The sequence below is a fragment of the Petaurus breviceps genome, unplaced genomic scaffold (assembly GCF_028583685.1).
Source record: "Petaurus breviceps papuanus isolate PSGF00001 unplaced genomic scaffold, PetGlider_PUasm1.0 90925, whole genome shotgun sequence".
Lineage (NCBI taxonomy): Eukaryota > Metazoa > Chordata > Mammalia > Diprotodontia > Petauridae > Petaurus > Petaurus breviceps.
The window spans coordinates 23,136,752-23,151,404 of NW_027187380.1; the positions used below are offsets into that span (position 1 = coordinate 23,136,752).

Below are 14,653 nucleotides of genomic sequence, written 5' to 3' on the forward strand. Positions count from 1 at the left end.
ACTTTTTCAGGATGGAGGCCCATGATACAGGATTGGTAATTGCTGTAACCTTGAAAGGCTCTGTTATGTCCAAGAGGATCAACATTATTATTTCTATGCCATGCCAACCCACTTAAGTCTGAGTATTTGTTTAGTGGAATCTTTCCCCCATAGCTAAAGATGATGGAGTTGGAACTAATGATATTTATTGTTTCAATAGTAATGTGTATTCAGTGTTTACAACAAAGACGAGCCTTTTAAAATGGAATCAATGTATACATACATTTATAGTCACAATGTTCTGGAATCATGCCAGATTAGTTGTTAAAAGTCCACTTCTGAATAAGGTGGGTAATTTTTCTATAGTCTCAAGTATGGACTAATGTATAGATAGACTAACAAGTCAAGCATAGCATGTCCTGTCCCCCAGTTGACTTTGCATGGATTCATATCTCTTTATAACACACTCTGCTTAACAGCCTCTTCTTGGAAAGAGTAAGGACATTTTGTTTTGATTTTGGTAGATAATCTTGTGCCGTGGAAGTCAGAAGGGCAAAACGAAGCAGTCATGATGAGAAGCACACCTCAGAATTCAGCACATCCCTTTATCAGGTGGTGTTGGGGAAAAAAAAACCAAACAAGGTGGAAGAATGGATTTGTATGAGACAGACACAGGGTGGTTTGGGTGGAAGAAGTAACCCCAGGTGCTCCACTTTTTTTAACTACAGTATATTCTTAAATTCTTACTGTGTTTTCCTCAGCCCTGGTTTTTCACTGGGTGAAATGATATTATATGCACATTACTCAAAAAATAGCTTAAAACTACAGTGTAAATGCTAACTTAACCATATTAGTATGTAATCAAAATTTTGTAAAAAAAAAAAAAAGTGGGGGGCTTCCTTTTAAAATCTGTGCTGTGTGCAAATATATTTATGGGGATAAATTCCATTAAATTGTATTTCTTTGTACAGTATATTACATGCACACACACATAGATTATTGTACCCAGACAGGTATTTTTGCAATAACAACTGGAGGGAAAAAAACCCATTTATTACCTTTTGAGATCAGTAATAAAATCATGACAATGCATTTATAAATTGTTAATTTTTCTTTATGGGCTTGGGAGCAGGAAGAACTGCAGAAACAATGAGACTATAGTTCTATCTTCTAAAAACCACAGAGAATATGGAAATGGATTTTGTATAATCAAAATCATATTGCTTGCCTTCTCAAGGGATGGGGGAAGGGCAAGAGGGAAGAAGAGAATTTGGAACTCAAAAAATTTTTTTAATGAATGTTAAGAAAATTTTAATGTCAGAAATGTTTAATGAAATTTTAAAAATATATATTAAAAAAATAAAAACCGCAGAGAATCTTAACCATTGAAGGATCTAAATGCATACTTCTGTCCTCATACTCCAGTAATTAGTCTGATTTTTTTTTATCGTGACTACATGCCAGTTGGGATGAATCTAGTATGAATTAGCCATTGCAATTGGAGGGCACCATTCTAATCTCTGCAGAGTCAACTCCCTACCCAGAACAACTGTTTACCTGAATTAGTTTATTCTAAATCTGGCATGAAAAAAAAAAGACAGCATATGTAATATGCTAAATAGTGGTTTTGAAACTACCCTAGGTTTTGTTTGGAAAACCATAATGCTTATAGAACTGAAAATCCCAGAAAACTCAAATCTGGAACCCCATATGATTTCTTTTTTCCCCTGGCTGAAACAATGAGGCTAATTACAGGAGTTGGCATCGGCAAGCTATCTCAAGTACACTGCAACAGGGGATCACTGAAGAATCATGAGAATAATCTGCTACTGAAGTGTTATCACCTGAGATATCCTGAAGAACATCAACAAGAACCTCTGTGACTTTAGGCAGTATGTCCTGGTACACAGCACTACTGCTATCTAAAGGTACACGTTCTGCAAGGTCCTTTTGTAGATTGAAAATAAGAGGAAGTTTGTGGTGTTGTTCAGGTCCAAGGCTCCCATCACAGGCTTTTGCACCACCTAGACAGGAAGGGAAGAAAAATAATCCATTAAATCCTGCTATGATTGCTCAGTGTTGCAAAATTCCAGAGGGTGGAGTGGCATATAAATATGCTTCAAGTATTTTTTAAAAGCATACATGAACTCACATGTGCAGGTGAGTACTATTCCTTCCAAGTAAGTTCTTGGAAGGCTCTTGATTAATAGCGTTGTTTAGTATGCCTTTTGGAGTTCCTGTCAACATGCAGCATCCTCTTACGAATATGCTGTGGTGGCAAATCTTCAGTTATTAAGGGTGCAATCCCAAATATGTTTTGAGTGCAGGAAATATCAGAATAAGTGTAGTATTTTAAGTTGTAACATCTTTGAAAAGGACAAAGCATATATATATACATATATATATATATACACATATGTTTTGAGAGTGGTATCAGAAATGGGCAGGTAAACCATAAGGATCCCTGTGGACTGCATATTGAATTAGAAAAACCACACTGTATTTATATATTCCTTTTTTATTGATACACCAGCACATTAAAATCAGATAGGAATTACATTTTAATCTAGTTCAGGCACATCCAGGAATGTTGCAGCCTGAAAGTCATGTGTTTGGACACCCCTGCTTCTGATAGTCACATCTAAACATCAGCTTTTATGAAGCTAAGAGCTCAATGGCAAAGGTGGTTAGCTTTAATATTAAGCCAGAGGCTCCATACATCTTGAATGGTTTAACGTATCTGATGTGGAAGTATAATAGATATCTTCCTTGTGTGAGTCTGAGGTTTCTGAGAATTTCATAATGAAGTTCTGACCTTAAATTTTCAACTTAGAGCAATTTAGAGAAATACCAGAAAAGCTTTTTTGCATTTGCCTCTGTACACACCAACATACTTAGGAACAGCCATTTTTGTACTTGATTAAAATTACTTTAAAAGCTCAATAATAGCTATCACAAATTGGAAGCTAGTTCATGTATCTGAGATTGGACATCCAAATTGATTCAGCCCTGGATTCCTAAATAGTTCTTCAAGACAATTAATGACTAAATCAAAAAAAGCACAGAGAGAGTTCTGTGTGGTTTTCTAAACAGACCTCTTAGGAGTCTATTTCTGATGCAGGCTATTGTTAAGTAAATTGCGCTTTTAAAACATCTCTAGGCTTCTACCTAGTGTTCATCCATTTAAAGTGTAAGAATAAAATGGAACTATAGTGAAAGAGGATTTCAGGAGTACAAGAAAAAGCTCTGAATTGACTGTGAGATAGAGCAGAGTAGAAGGATCATACTGAATAATTGTGAGTACAGAGAACGAACATGGAGCCTGTGGTTAAAGGCAACTGAGAGGGAGGGGCACAAGTTGCTTAGGGAGCTGTTGAGTCATTCATCTCACAGAACCTCAGTAAGAGTCAATTACAGAGGTGGCCAGGTAGCACAGTGAGTAAGAGCACCGGCTCCAGTGTCGGGATGACCTGAGGATCGAATCCGGGCTCAGATACTTAGCACCCACCCAGAAACACCTGGCCGTGTAACCTTGAGCAAGTTACTTAACCCCAATTGCTTAGGGGCGGCCAGGCGGCTCAGTGAGTAAGAGCACAGTGTCGGGATGACCTGGGGATCAAATCCAGGCTCAGATATTTAGCACCACACCCAGAAATAACTGGCCGTGTAACCTTGAGCAAGTTACTTAACCCCGATTGCTTTAAAAAAAAAAAAAAGAGTCAATTACAGCTTCAGAAGGAATTCTTGTCTAGGAAAATCAATGGAGTAGACATATGGGGATACAGCCTGTGGGTGTAAATAGAAGGGGGCTGGGAAATGAAAGGAATCTTACTACCCTGATAAATGAACTTTCTGTTGAACGATAGGTTGAAGAAAGTTAGGATAGAATGAGTGAGTCTTACCAGTGATGTAAAAGGCCTTATATTGCCCTAAACGAACTGTCTCTAGGGTGCCATAACTTCCAGCTGCCCCACTGTTGGGGTGAAACAGCACCTGAAAGAAGAACCAGTGACTTGATTGCAGTGACATGTGATGCCATAAGAAAAGCAACACTTTCTTGTACTTCCCATACAAAGAAACTGACCTAATAAGGGTTAGCCTGCTCACTGGAGCCTCTGAGCAGTTCCCCATACATTTATAGATATTTTTCTGAGTTGCTCACGGTTATGTAAATTACAGCTCTTAACCATCTACAGGTTTAAATTCCTTTTTAACAGCTTTGTTACAAGTTGTGAACTGTTCATACAGTAACTTCTGATCAGGGAGTCTTTTAAAAAAAAAAAACAACTTGATTTGGGCTCAGCCTTAGCCTATTTTGGCCCAGAGTTACTCACCTTTGCCTAGTTTGTATGCTGTTGGTGTTGAGGAAATATTTCCTCATCTGGTCACAGACGAAAAAAAGAAGCAAGTAGAAACAGGAATTTCCCTGTTCCCAAAGGGTAAAGGATTTAGTAGAAAATGTTTATAAATGATCAGTGGTAGGATGGTAGGTTTGGCTTCTGCATTAAAAGACTTGCCAGGAATGAATCATAACTATATATCATTGGGAAGGAGCTTATATGATTCAAAGTTTCCATTGGGCTCAAAAATTAGAAACATCTGTTGAAGTGGCAAATAATCTGTTCCACAAAGTTTAGGACAGAGTATAGCTGATTAGTTATATGATTACTTAGCCTGATGTATATACTACACTTGTTACCTTTAATGCTTTTAAGTGTCCCAGCTAATACTAATATTATCTAAGCCCACTTCCAAAAATGAAAATAAACTGAAACTTAAAACACCTTCATTTATCCCCCCTGCAGAGAGCCAGGATGTTGGCCAAAAGGAGATATTCTTCTTTCTTAAAAAGGAAAACCTGGCATTTCAGCAAAGCTAACAATTCCATTCTGGGTGTCTTAAGAGATGTGCATTATGACTAACATAACAGAATGACAAGCATACATATGAACTTTGCATGAGGACACTTCCCTTCTAAGGAGGCCTGTCTCCAGTTAGAGATCACTTTATCTCCTCTGGATGTGTGGAGGGGTTCTCCCTTTCAGCACCTGCTTATTACTCATATTGGTCATGTGCCTTTTGCTCTGTTCTGGAAGCTGTGTGAGGGGAAGTAGTTTTTCAGTAAGTCATTTTGAAACTAGTCCTTGACTTTTAGTCCCAGAGTAGTTGACCTTTCTCATTTATGTTCTGAAAAGGGCAAGAAGTCAGTCTTCTCCTTCCCTCCTACCATCCCCCCATTCTACACCTCCTCATACCGTGAATAGAAAAGGAATATTCAGTACTAGAGATCTTAAAAAGAAGTGATCATTGTGCCTGAAAATAAAATGAGCCCATCTCATTCATAGATGCTTAGCCTAGGATATTCCCAGTCAAATTTTTGTGCCCAAGGCAGCTTCCAACTGGGCTGGGCTACGCTGATATAGAACCATCCTGGACAATTACAATCCTTGACACCCCAAAACAAGGAAGTAATGAGGCTGACACGGATGCATGTTGACTTCCTGGTGTATCATCGTCATGACATTGTGACTTTCAGTTTCAAAATGAGAGGCAAGAAGGCTGCATTGATAGCAGTATAGTATCCAGAAACAAGGGAGGTGACAAGCTTTGTTCTGTGCTGATTACATGAGTGTCTAAAGTATCATATTTAGTTTAGAGTCCTACACCTTGCTTTTTTTTTGGGGGGGAGGAAGGAGGGCAGGGCAATTGGGGTTAAGTGACTTGCCCAAGGTCACACAGCTAGTAAGTGTTAAGTGTCTGAGTGGGATTTGAACTCAGGTCCTCCTGACTCCAGGGCCAGTGCTCTATTCACTGCGCACCTAGCTGCCCCTTAGAGCACAACATCTGAAGAAGTACATTTGCAAACTGGAGAACAAGAAGCCTCAAAACCATGTCTTATAAAGAATAACTGAAGAAACTAGATGTATTTAACCTAAAAAAAAAAGATTTGTTGTCTTCAACTATTTAAAGGATTTAAAGGACTACTCTTAGAGTATATTTAGTCTATATGAGTACACAATGCAAAACTTATGGGGTCATATTTTTGGCTTAAGGGCAGCAAGGTGGTATAGTAGAGAGAGTGCAAGGGCCTGAAGTCAGGAAGACCCAAATTCTAATCCAACCTCAGACACTTACTAATTGTGTGACCCTGGGCAAGTCACTTAACCTTTGTCTGCCCTGGTTTCCACAAATGTAAAATGGGAATAATAGCACCCACCTCCCAGGGCTGTCGTGAGGATCAAATGAGAATATTAGTAAAGCACTTAGCCAGGACTTGTGTAAAAAGGAACTCTAAGAATCAGAGCTTAATCAATTGGAAAAGGCTCAATTGTAGAGCAGTGAGTTCCCCAGTGTTCTGCATTTATGAACATGTGGGTTATATGACTACCTGTCATTAATGCTGTAGGGTCAAAGAGTTAATTATCTAAGGCAGAATTCAGACTTGGGTCTTCCCAACTTCAATCAAGCTTTTCATCCATTGATACCATCTGGCTGCCAACAATATTGACATTTCCTGCCTGTTTGCTCTACAGGATAGGATACCTTTAGAGTCTCTTCCAAAGCTGAGATCCTAGGAGTCTAGAGAAAGAGTTGGAAGGCTTCTGTCTTCTTGCTCTTCGACAAATCGTTATGTCCAGATGGGAACACACACAATTTTAAGAAGAGAAACTGATAGTGGCGGCCAGGTGGCACAGTGAGTAAGAGCACCGGCCCCAGAGTCGGGATGACCTGGGATCGAATCTGGTCTCTGATACTTAGCACCACACCCAGAAATAACTGTCCGTGTAACCTTGAGCAAGTTACTTAACCCCAATTGCTTTAAAAAAAAAATTAAAAAAAAAAGAGAAACTGAAGTCACTATTTTCTTGCAAACTGCTCAAGTTTCAGACCTTTGTTGCTTGTTCTAGCTCAGGTCCAGTAGGGGCTATAACATTTTATTTGGTGTCAATTCCACCCCTGTGTTAACATGAACATGGGGCTCTACTGGAGACTAATAAGAACCAGGAAATGTAGAAAAAAGTACCTCCCACCTTAAAACCTGGAGCAAATAAACCTTTCCACATCCTGTGTGGAGGAAAAAGAAAGTGAATTTGGAAGTCAAGACTCCAAATTAAAATTATTCTCTTCTATTTACCACCTATGTGACTTTAGACAAGCTTTCATAGAGATTCAGTTTCCTATTCTGTTGAATGAAGATATTAGGGCAGCTAATTTCTTCTTTTTTTTTTTTTTTTGCTTTTTTGGAGGCCAGTTGGGTTTAATTAACTTGCCCAAGGTCACACGGCTAGGTTTTTTGTTTGTGTGTGTTAAGTGTCTGAGGCCAGATCCAAACTCAGGTCCTCCTGACTCCAGGGCCAGCACTCTACTCATTGTGCCACCTAACCACCCCAGGGCAGCTAATTTCTTAAAGTCCCTTCCAACTCTAAAATGCTATGTTCCTACAACCAGAAGTATTTTATTTTAGAAGTAAAGTATATGAAGAGTTGGCCAGACAATTTGTTGCTTGGCATACTTGGTTGATTTACCTCTCCTAGTCTAGGGATTTCATTTGTAAAATGAAGCTTGGGTGCAGGAAAGGGAGGTAATTCAAGGATTTTACAAGCCAAAGGGACATCTAGGTGGCACAGTGTATAGAGTGCCTGGAATTAGGAAGACTCATCTTTTTGAGTTCAAATCTAGCCTCATGTGTGCCCCTGGGCCAGTCACTTCACCCTGGTTTGCCTCCGTTTCCTCATCTATGAAGTAAACTAGAGAAGGAAATGGCAAACCATCCCCATATCTTTGCCAAGAAAACCCCAAATGGGGTCATGAAGAGTTGGGCATAACTGAAACAACTGAATAACAAGAAGTCATAGAGATAGCTTCTTTGGTTCTTAGGGAGTTGGTCACAGGGGTTTTCTAAATGCAAATATATTCCTGCAGTCATCTTCATATCTTTTTTTTTTTTTTGGTGAAAGGAAACTGTGTAAATTACTAGGTAATGATATTAGTAATAATTCTACTACTATTACAATATGATTTATATAGTGCTTTAAGATTTACAACAACAACCCTGTAAAAGTGTTGTTGTTATCCCCATTTTAGAGATGAGGAAAACTGAGGATAGAGAAGTTAAGTGACTTGCTCAGTGGCAAAGAGTTAATTATCTAAGGCAGAATTCAAACTTGAGTCTTCCTGACTTGAATCAAGCTCTTCATCCATTTATACCATCTAGCTGCCAACAATATTGACATTTCCTGCCTGTTTCCCTCACCTTGGTCATTACTTTGAGAGTCCATTGAAAGACTGATCACTCATTCAATACCTAGCTTCAGGCAGATCAAATAAGGTGAGGCCCTAGACTCACACATTCATTGCTTTAGGAGGCTGGCAGTACAAATGACCAAGGACACAATGTGTATGGAGTTCTGCCTTAAGTGTATTGAGGATGGCAGAAAACTAGAAGATACATCAGTACCATTACAGAGTTGGGAAAATTAACAAAATAGAATCCCAGATTTAGAAGGGAACTCAGAGACCATCTAATCCAGAGAACCTGAACAAGAGTCTCTTAAACAGACTTTAAAGGGGGTCATCCAGGGCAGCTAGGAGCCCCGGTAAATAGAGCACTGGCACTGGAGTCAGGAGGACCTGAGTTCAAATTTGGATTTGGACACTTACTAGCTGTGAGCAAGTCACTTAACCTCAGTTGCCTCCAAAAAGAAAAAGGGTTCATCCAGTCTTTTTTTCAAGATCTCTAGTGAGGTAGCTGGCACTCACCCCACCCCTCCATCCAGAGAAAGTCCATTACAGTTTTGAACATCTCCAATCATTAGGAAACTTTCTTTACATCAAGCCTGTTCCTGCAACTTCCAGCCACCACCCATAGAGGGTCACACAGAATGAATCTAATTCCTCTTTCTGATAACAGCCACTAATATACTTGAAAACAATAATCATGAGCCCCCAAGTCTAAATTAAAAAATCACAGAACAAATCAAGAAACAACCCAAGAAGTCTCAAATGATACAAATATACCCTAATTTTAAGTAAAACAATGTATGAAATTATTTAGAATCATAGAATTCATTTCACAAAAGGATTCACTTCAGGGATCCTGAAATTGTGAATGCTCTTAATATACTCAAAACAGGATTCAGTTTCTACAAATGCAACTTTTCAGATACCCAAATATTGCATAAAGTAAAGTATTCCTGTAGAGAAAAAACTGAAAGACCAATATGTTTCAGGGATATAAAGCATATCAGTCACAGGAAGGTGATACATACACACACACACACACACACACACACACACACACACACACACACAGTCCCAAATTCAGCAAAAGACTATTTTACTCACTGTATGCCCATTTTGGGAGTGTCCAAAGAGAACTTCTGATATGTCCAGACCATCAAAATGTCGTCTGGGGGGCAGGCTCACCTTGGCCAAAGATGCTATAGTTGGAAAGATGTCAAGCACACTGCAAGGAAACAGGTATGGGACAAGTCACCTTGGTGGCATTTACTCTTTTTGACTAGGATTTGCAACAATTCAGAAGGCAAGAAAAAGAAAGTCTAACAATAATCTCAGTTGACATGTTCTGCTTTTTTCTTTGTATTTCTGTCATTAATAGGATTTAGACATGTTCTCTGACCTCTAATCTCACATTGCCAACTACCTTTCAGACACCTCAAAATATGTGTAGACAACAGACATCTTAAACTCAACATACACAAAGAAGAAATCATTCTTTCCCTCTAAACTCTCACCCAACACTTCCCTATTACTATCAAAAAGCTGAGTCCCTTAAACTAACAAGCTGGTTATCATCTTTAACTCCTTTCCCCAATCCCTACCCCCAGTCCAATTTATTGTCAAGGCCTATGTATTGTTAATGTATTTTTGCTTAATGGGAAGAACTTTCCAATCCATTAAGAGGCTCACGTGAGTCACATGGAAGCCTGAGTCACATGAGTCTGTGGTGGGAAGAGCTTGCTGAATGAGTGGTACAGTAAGAGGCAGAACAGAGCCCAGAGAAAGTTGGTCAGAGTAGTTAGAGCTGAGGGAGAGAAGGGAAGCAAGCAGCAAGCTGTGAGTGTTTATTTGTGGGAAGGCACTAGTAGGGGGAAGGCTTGGGGATGGTGGTGGCCTCTGCAGTGTTATTGTGTTTAGTTGGGATTTGGCTTTCTGCTGTTTGAAGTGTTTTGTTTCTGCCTTCCAGGTGGAGAGTCTATTATATCTTATGATTCAAACCTGGGAATATGCCAGCATATTCATAGCAGCTGCTGTGGGTATTGCATTGGTGAAATAGCCTATTGATTTCATCTTTGCAACATCCCTTGAATATGCACCTGACACTGCTGTCACTCTAGTGCAAATCTTCATCACACACACACACACACACACACACACACACCTGCCTGGACTACTACAATAGCATGTTGGTGGGTCTACCTGCCTCAAGTCTCTTTTCCACTCCAATCCATCCTTCATTCAGACATTACACTGATTTTCCCAATGTTCAAGTCTGACTACAGTATCACTCCCACTACTCAAGAAGTTCCAGAGGCTCTCCATTGCCTCCAGGATCAAATACAAGATTCTCCATTTGGTGTTCAAACCCCTTTGTGACCTAGCCCCCTCTTACCTTTTCAGTCTTTACTCCCTATCTGGTACTCTTCAATCCAGAGACATTGGCTTCCTTGTTATTCTATGAAGAAGACACTATGAGCTCGGTATTTTTTCTGACTGTCCCCCATGCCTAGAGTGCTCTCCTTACTCATCTCTACCTACTGGCTTTCTTTAACATATCAACTAAACCCCATTTTCCCAACCCCTCTTAATTCTGCTACCTCTCCCCTTTTTAATTATTTCCTGTTTATCTTGTATGTAGCTTATTTGTATGTATTTTGTTGTCTCCCCCACTAGACTGTGAGTTCTGTGATAGCAGGAACTTTCTTTTGCCTCCTTTTGCATCCTCAGCACTTAGCACAGTGCCTGGCACATAACAGACACTTAATAAATGCTTATTCCAATCCCCTTCTCAGTAAGTTTTGTGACATTCAAATATTCTTTTCCTCATATCCCTATTCCTGAGTAACTTTGTGACTATGGGCAAGTCATACGATTTATCTGGAAGGGACCTTGGAGATAATCTAGCATAGCCCCCTTAATTTATGGATATGGAAAATGAGCCCAGAGAGCTGATGACTTGCCCAAGGTCATATACGTAATAAGGGAGAGTCAAGATTTGATCCCTTTTGGGGCAGCTAGGTGGCGCAGTGAATAGAGCACCAGCCCTGGAGTCAGGAGGACCTAAGTTCAAATCCAGCCTCAGACACTTAACACAAAAACTAGCCGTGTGACCTTGGGCAAGTCACTTAACCCCAATTGCCTTCCAAAAAGCAAAAAATGTTTTTTAATTAAAAAGATATGCTCCCCTTTGACATACAACTTAGTACTTTTCCCACTAACCCACAGTGCTTATGTTCAAGATTCTGCAAGGAGGCTTCAGCAAAGTGTGAGCTGAGAAGTGCCACAAGAGCGAGCTGGTTTTCAAAGAGGCAGAGGAAATAGTGACCAAATTACCAACCTCTGCTGGATTATGGAGAAAGGGAGTTCCAGAAAAATGTCTACTTCTGCTTCACTGACTACACTAAAGCTGTGACAGTGTGGATCACAACAAAATGTGGCAAGTCCTCAAAGACAGGGGAGTACCAGATCATCTTAACTGCCTCCTGAAGAACCTGGCTCAAGAAACAACAGTTACATGGAACAACTGACTGGTTTAAGATGGGCAAGGACTATGACAAGGCTGTCTACTGTCACCTCGTTTATTTAACTTAAATGCAGAGTACATCATGCAAAATGCAAAGCTGGATGAATCAAAAGTCAGAATTAATGTTGCTGGGAGAAATATCAAGAACCTCAGATATGTGGAGGATACAACCCTGATAGCAGAAAGTGAAAAAAAATTAAGAAACCTCTTGATGAGGGTAAAAGAGGAGAGTGTAAAAGCTGGCTTGCAGTTTAACATTAAAAAAAATATATCATTGTAAATGGTTCCATCACTTCCTGGCAAATAAAGGGAGAAGAAATGGAAGCAGTGTCAGAGTTTATATTCTTGGACTCAACAATCACTGCAGACAGTGACTACAGTCATGAAATTTTAAAAAAACAAAAAAACGCTTGTTCCTTGGAAGGAAAGCTATGGGTAAATCTCGACAGCATATTAAAAATCAGAGATATCACCTTGTCAACAAAGATCCACATAGTCAATGGCAGGTTTTAAAAGCTAGGCAATTGGGTGGCCAGGTGGCACAGTGAGTAAGAGTGCCGGCCCCAGAGTTGGGAGACATGGGTTCAGTTCCGGCCTGGGATACTTAACACCCACACAAAAAATAACTGGCCGTGTAACCTTGAGCAAGTTACTTAACCCCAATTGTGTAGGGGCGGCCAGGTGGCACAGCGAGTAAGAGCGCCGGCCCTGGCGTCGGGAGACCTGGAATTGGTTCCAGCCTCAGATACTTGGCAGCCACACAAAAATAACTGGCTGTGTAACCTCGAGCAAGTTACTTAACCCCAATTGCTTTAAAAAAAAAAAAGCTAGGCAGTAAATAAAGTATGACTGTGAGAGCTGGACTGTAAGGAAAGTTGAAAGCCATAGAATCAATGCTTTCAAATTGAATGGCTAAACAAGTTGTGGTCTATGATTGCAATATAATACTACTCTGTTATAAGAAATGATGAGCTCAATGATCTTAGAAAAACATGGAAAAAATTGTGGTGCTGGAGAAGACTTTAGAGTCCCTTGGACATCAAGGAAAACAAATCAGTCAATACTTAAAGAAATTAATTCAGGCTATTCGTTGGAAGGGCAAATACTGAAGCTGAAGTTTAAATATTTTGGTCACATAATGAAAAGACAAGACCTGTTGAAAAAGACCCTGATCTTGGGAAAGATTGAAAGCAAAAGGAGAAAAGGATGGCAGAGGATAAGATGGATAGTGTCAGAGAAGCAACAAACATGAACTTGGACAGATTTGAGGAGATAGTGAAGGACAGAAGGGCCTACCATGCTATGCCCTAAGGGGTCATAAAGAGCTGAACATAACTGAACAAATGAATGACAACAACCTATTAGCAAAATTCTCCCTTGGGTTTAATGTTTAAGTTTACCCAATTTAGGCAAGTAATTCACCTAGGAAGAATAATACATCTGTTTGCTGGAGAGGTGGAAGGTAGACAGTATAATATGAAGACCATATCTTTGTTCTTATATTTTTTTCCCTAGAGTTCACATCAAATGGATTTGCAGTTTCTGAGCACATACAGAATAGTAGGAGCCTCTGGAATAAGGTGGATGACAAGAAATGTTTTTAATCTGCAATTTTAAACTTCAGAATTCTATCTCGAAAGTTATAGTTAATCAGGTTGTTACTTCTCCATATAATTATATCAGAATCCAAAGCTGATTATGTCCTTGTAATCCATAGCATTTATTAGTTGATTTTTATATATTAAAAGGTCCTAAAGGCTTCCTGAACTTGATAGGCAAATAAATTTATTCAAAGTACTTTGCAAATTAGACATGTGAGACCAGAGTTTAGGCATGCTTATTTTTAAAATTTTATTTATTTATTTTAGGTTTCAACATTCACTTCTGTAAGTTCAGGCACTTTTATTGAAAAATAAAAGCAGTAAAGAGAGAAGGAAGGGTCTTTTCTACTAAGACCTACTCAGAGGTGACGTAGTTCAATTCAATTCAACAAATGTTTGTTGGTTGCAGCAAATAATACAGGCAAGACATAGTGCTAGCTCTGAACATGGACCTTTTATGTTTTAAAATTGGATGAAATTAGGGAGAGTTAGGCACAGAAAATATAGCCTAATGTGAATGTGTGAGCTCCTCAAAGAACTGGAAGGAAAGTACAGCAAAGGCTGCACAAATTGTGGTATATGAATGTAAATAAATATTATTATGCCATAAGAAAAAATCAATACAGAGACCAAAGAAATGTAGGAAGACTTGTAAGAATTAATGCAGAAATAAGCACAATCCAAAGAACAATTACATAATTACTACAATAATGCGGATATTACATTCTTCAGAATCATAGGATTTAAGGGTTGAAAGGGACCTCAGAAACCATCTAGTTCAATCCATACACAAAGGAATCTTCCCCATAATATACCTGACAAAAATAGCCACCTCTGGTTCAAGACTGCCAAGGACTGTGCATACCCTTTGACCCAGAAATACCACTTCTAGGTCTGTATTCCAAAGAGATCATACAAATGGGAAAAGGACCCACATGTACAAAAATATTCATAATCGCTTTTTGTGGTGGCAAAGAATTGGAAATTGATGGGATAGCTATTAACTGGGGAATGCCTGAACAAGTTGTGGTATATGAATGTAATGGAATACTACTGTGCTAGAAGAATGATGAGCATCTAAATCACTATTGATTAGAGAAATGCAAATCAAAACACCTCTGAGGTATCACATCATACCTATCAGACTGGCTAACACAACAAGACAGGAAAATGATAAATGTTGGAAAAGATGTGGGAAAATTGGAACACTAATGCATAGTTGGTAGAGTTGTGAACTGACCCAACCATTCTGGAGAGCAATTTGGAATTATGTCCAAAAGGCTATAAAATCAAAATTGGCTTTTCTGTC

The 14,653-nt window shown here is 39.2% G+C and overlaps 2 protein-coding genes and 1 long non-coding RNA gene across 12 annotated transcripts in view; 2 read left to right on the forward strand and 1 right to left on the reverse strand.

Annotated features, from left to right (window-relative positions):
* Positions 1–1,079, forward strand: part of WIPI1 (WD repeat domain, phosphoinositide interacting 1) — a 63,445-nt gene extending 62,366 nt beyond the window's left edge. For all 5 annotated transcript variants that reach the window (XM_069076569.1, XM_069076567.1, XM_069076570.1 and 2 more), the window contains one exon: positions 504–1,079. In XM_069076569.1, coding sequence (XP_068932670.1) covers positions 504–551 — 48 coding nt within the window. In that variant the 3' untranslated portion in view covers positions 552–1,079. The remainder of the gene's footprint in view (positions 1–503) is intronic.
* ARSG (arylsulfatase G) overlaps positions 1–14,653 on the reverse strand; it is a 194,516-nt gene that overhangs the window by 4,368 nt on the left and 175,495 nt on the right. For 4 of the 5 annotated variants that reach the window (XM_069076562.1, XM_069076564.1, XM_069076563.1 and 1 more), the window contains exons 11-13: positions 9,325–9,445; positions 3,882–3,972; positions 996–2,003 (exon numbers count right to left, since the gene is read on the reverse strand). In XM_069076562.1, coding sequence (XP_068932663.1) covers positions 1,729–2,003; positions 3,882–3,972; positions 9,325–9,445 — 487 coding nt within the window. In that variant the 3' untranslated portion in view covers positions 996–1,728. Of the gene's footprint in view, positions 1–995; positions 2,004–3,881; positions 3,973–9,324; positions 9,446–14,653 lie in introns of those variants that run through there. The other variant, XM_069076565.1, reaches the window with a different exon arrangement.
* Positions 1,779–12,067, forward strand: LOC138152602 (uncharacterized). 2 transcript variants are annotated; one of them, XR_011166143.1, is made up of 3 exons: positions 1,779–1,907; positions 10,621–10,700; positions 11,446–12,067. It is a non-coding gene; the product is annotated as an uncharacterized lncRNA (long non-coding RNA). The 2 variants fall into 2 exon arrangements; XR_011166144.1 differs by lacking the exon at positions 10,621–10,700 and having other exon boundaries at positions 1,784–1,907.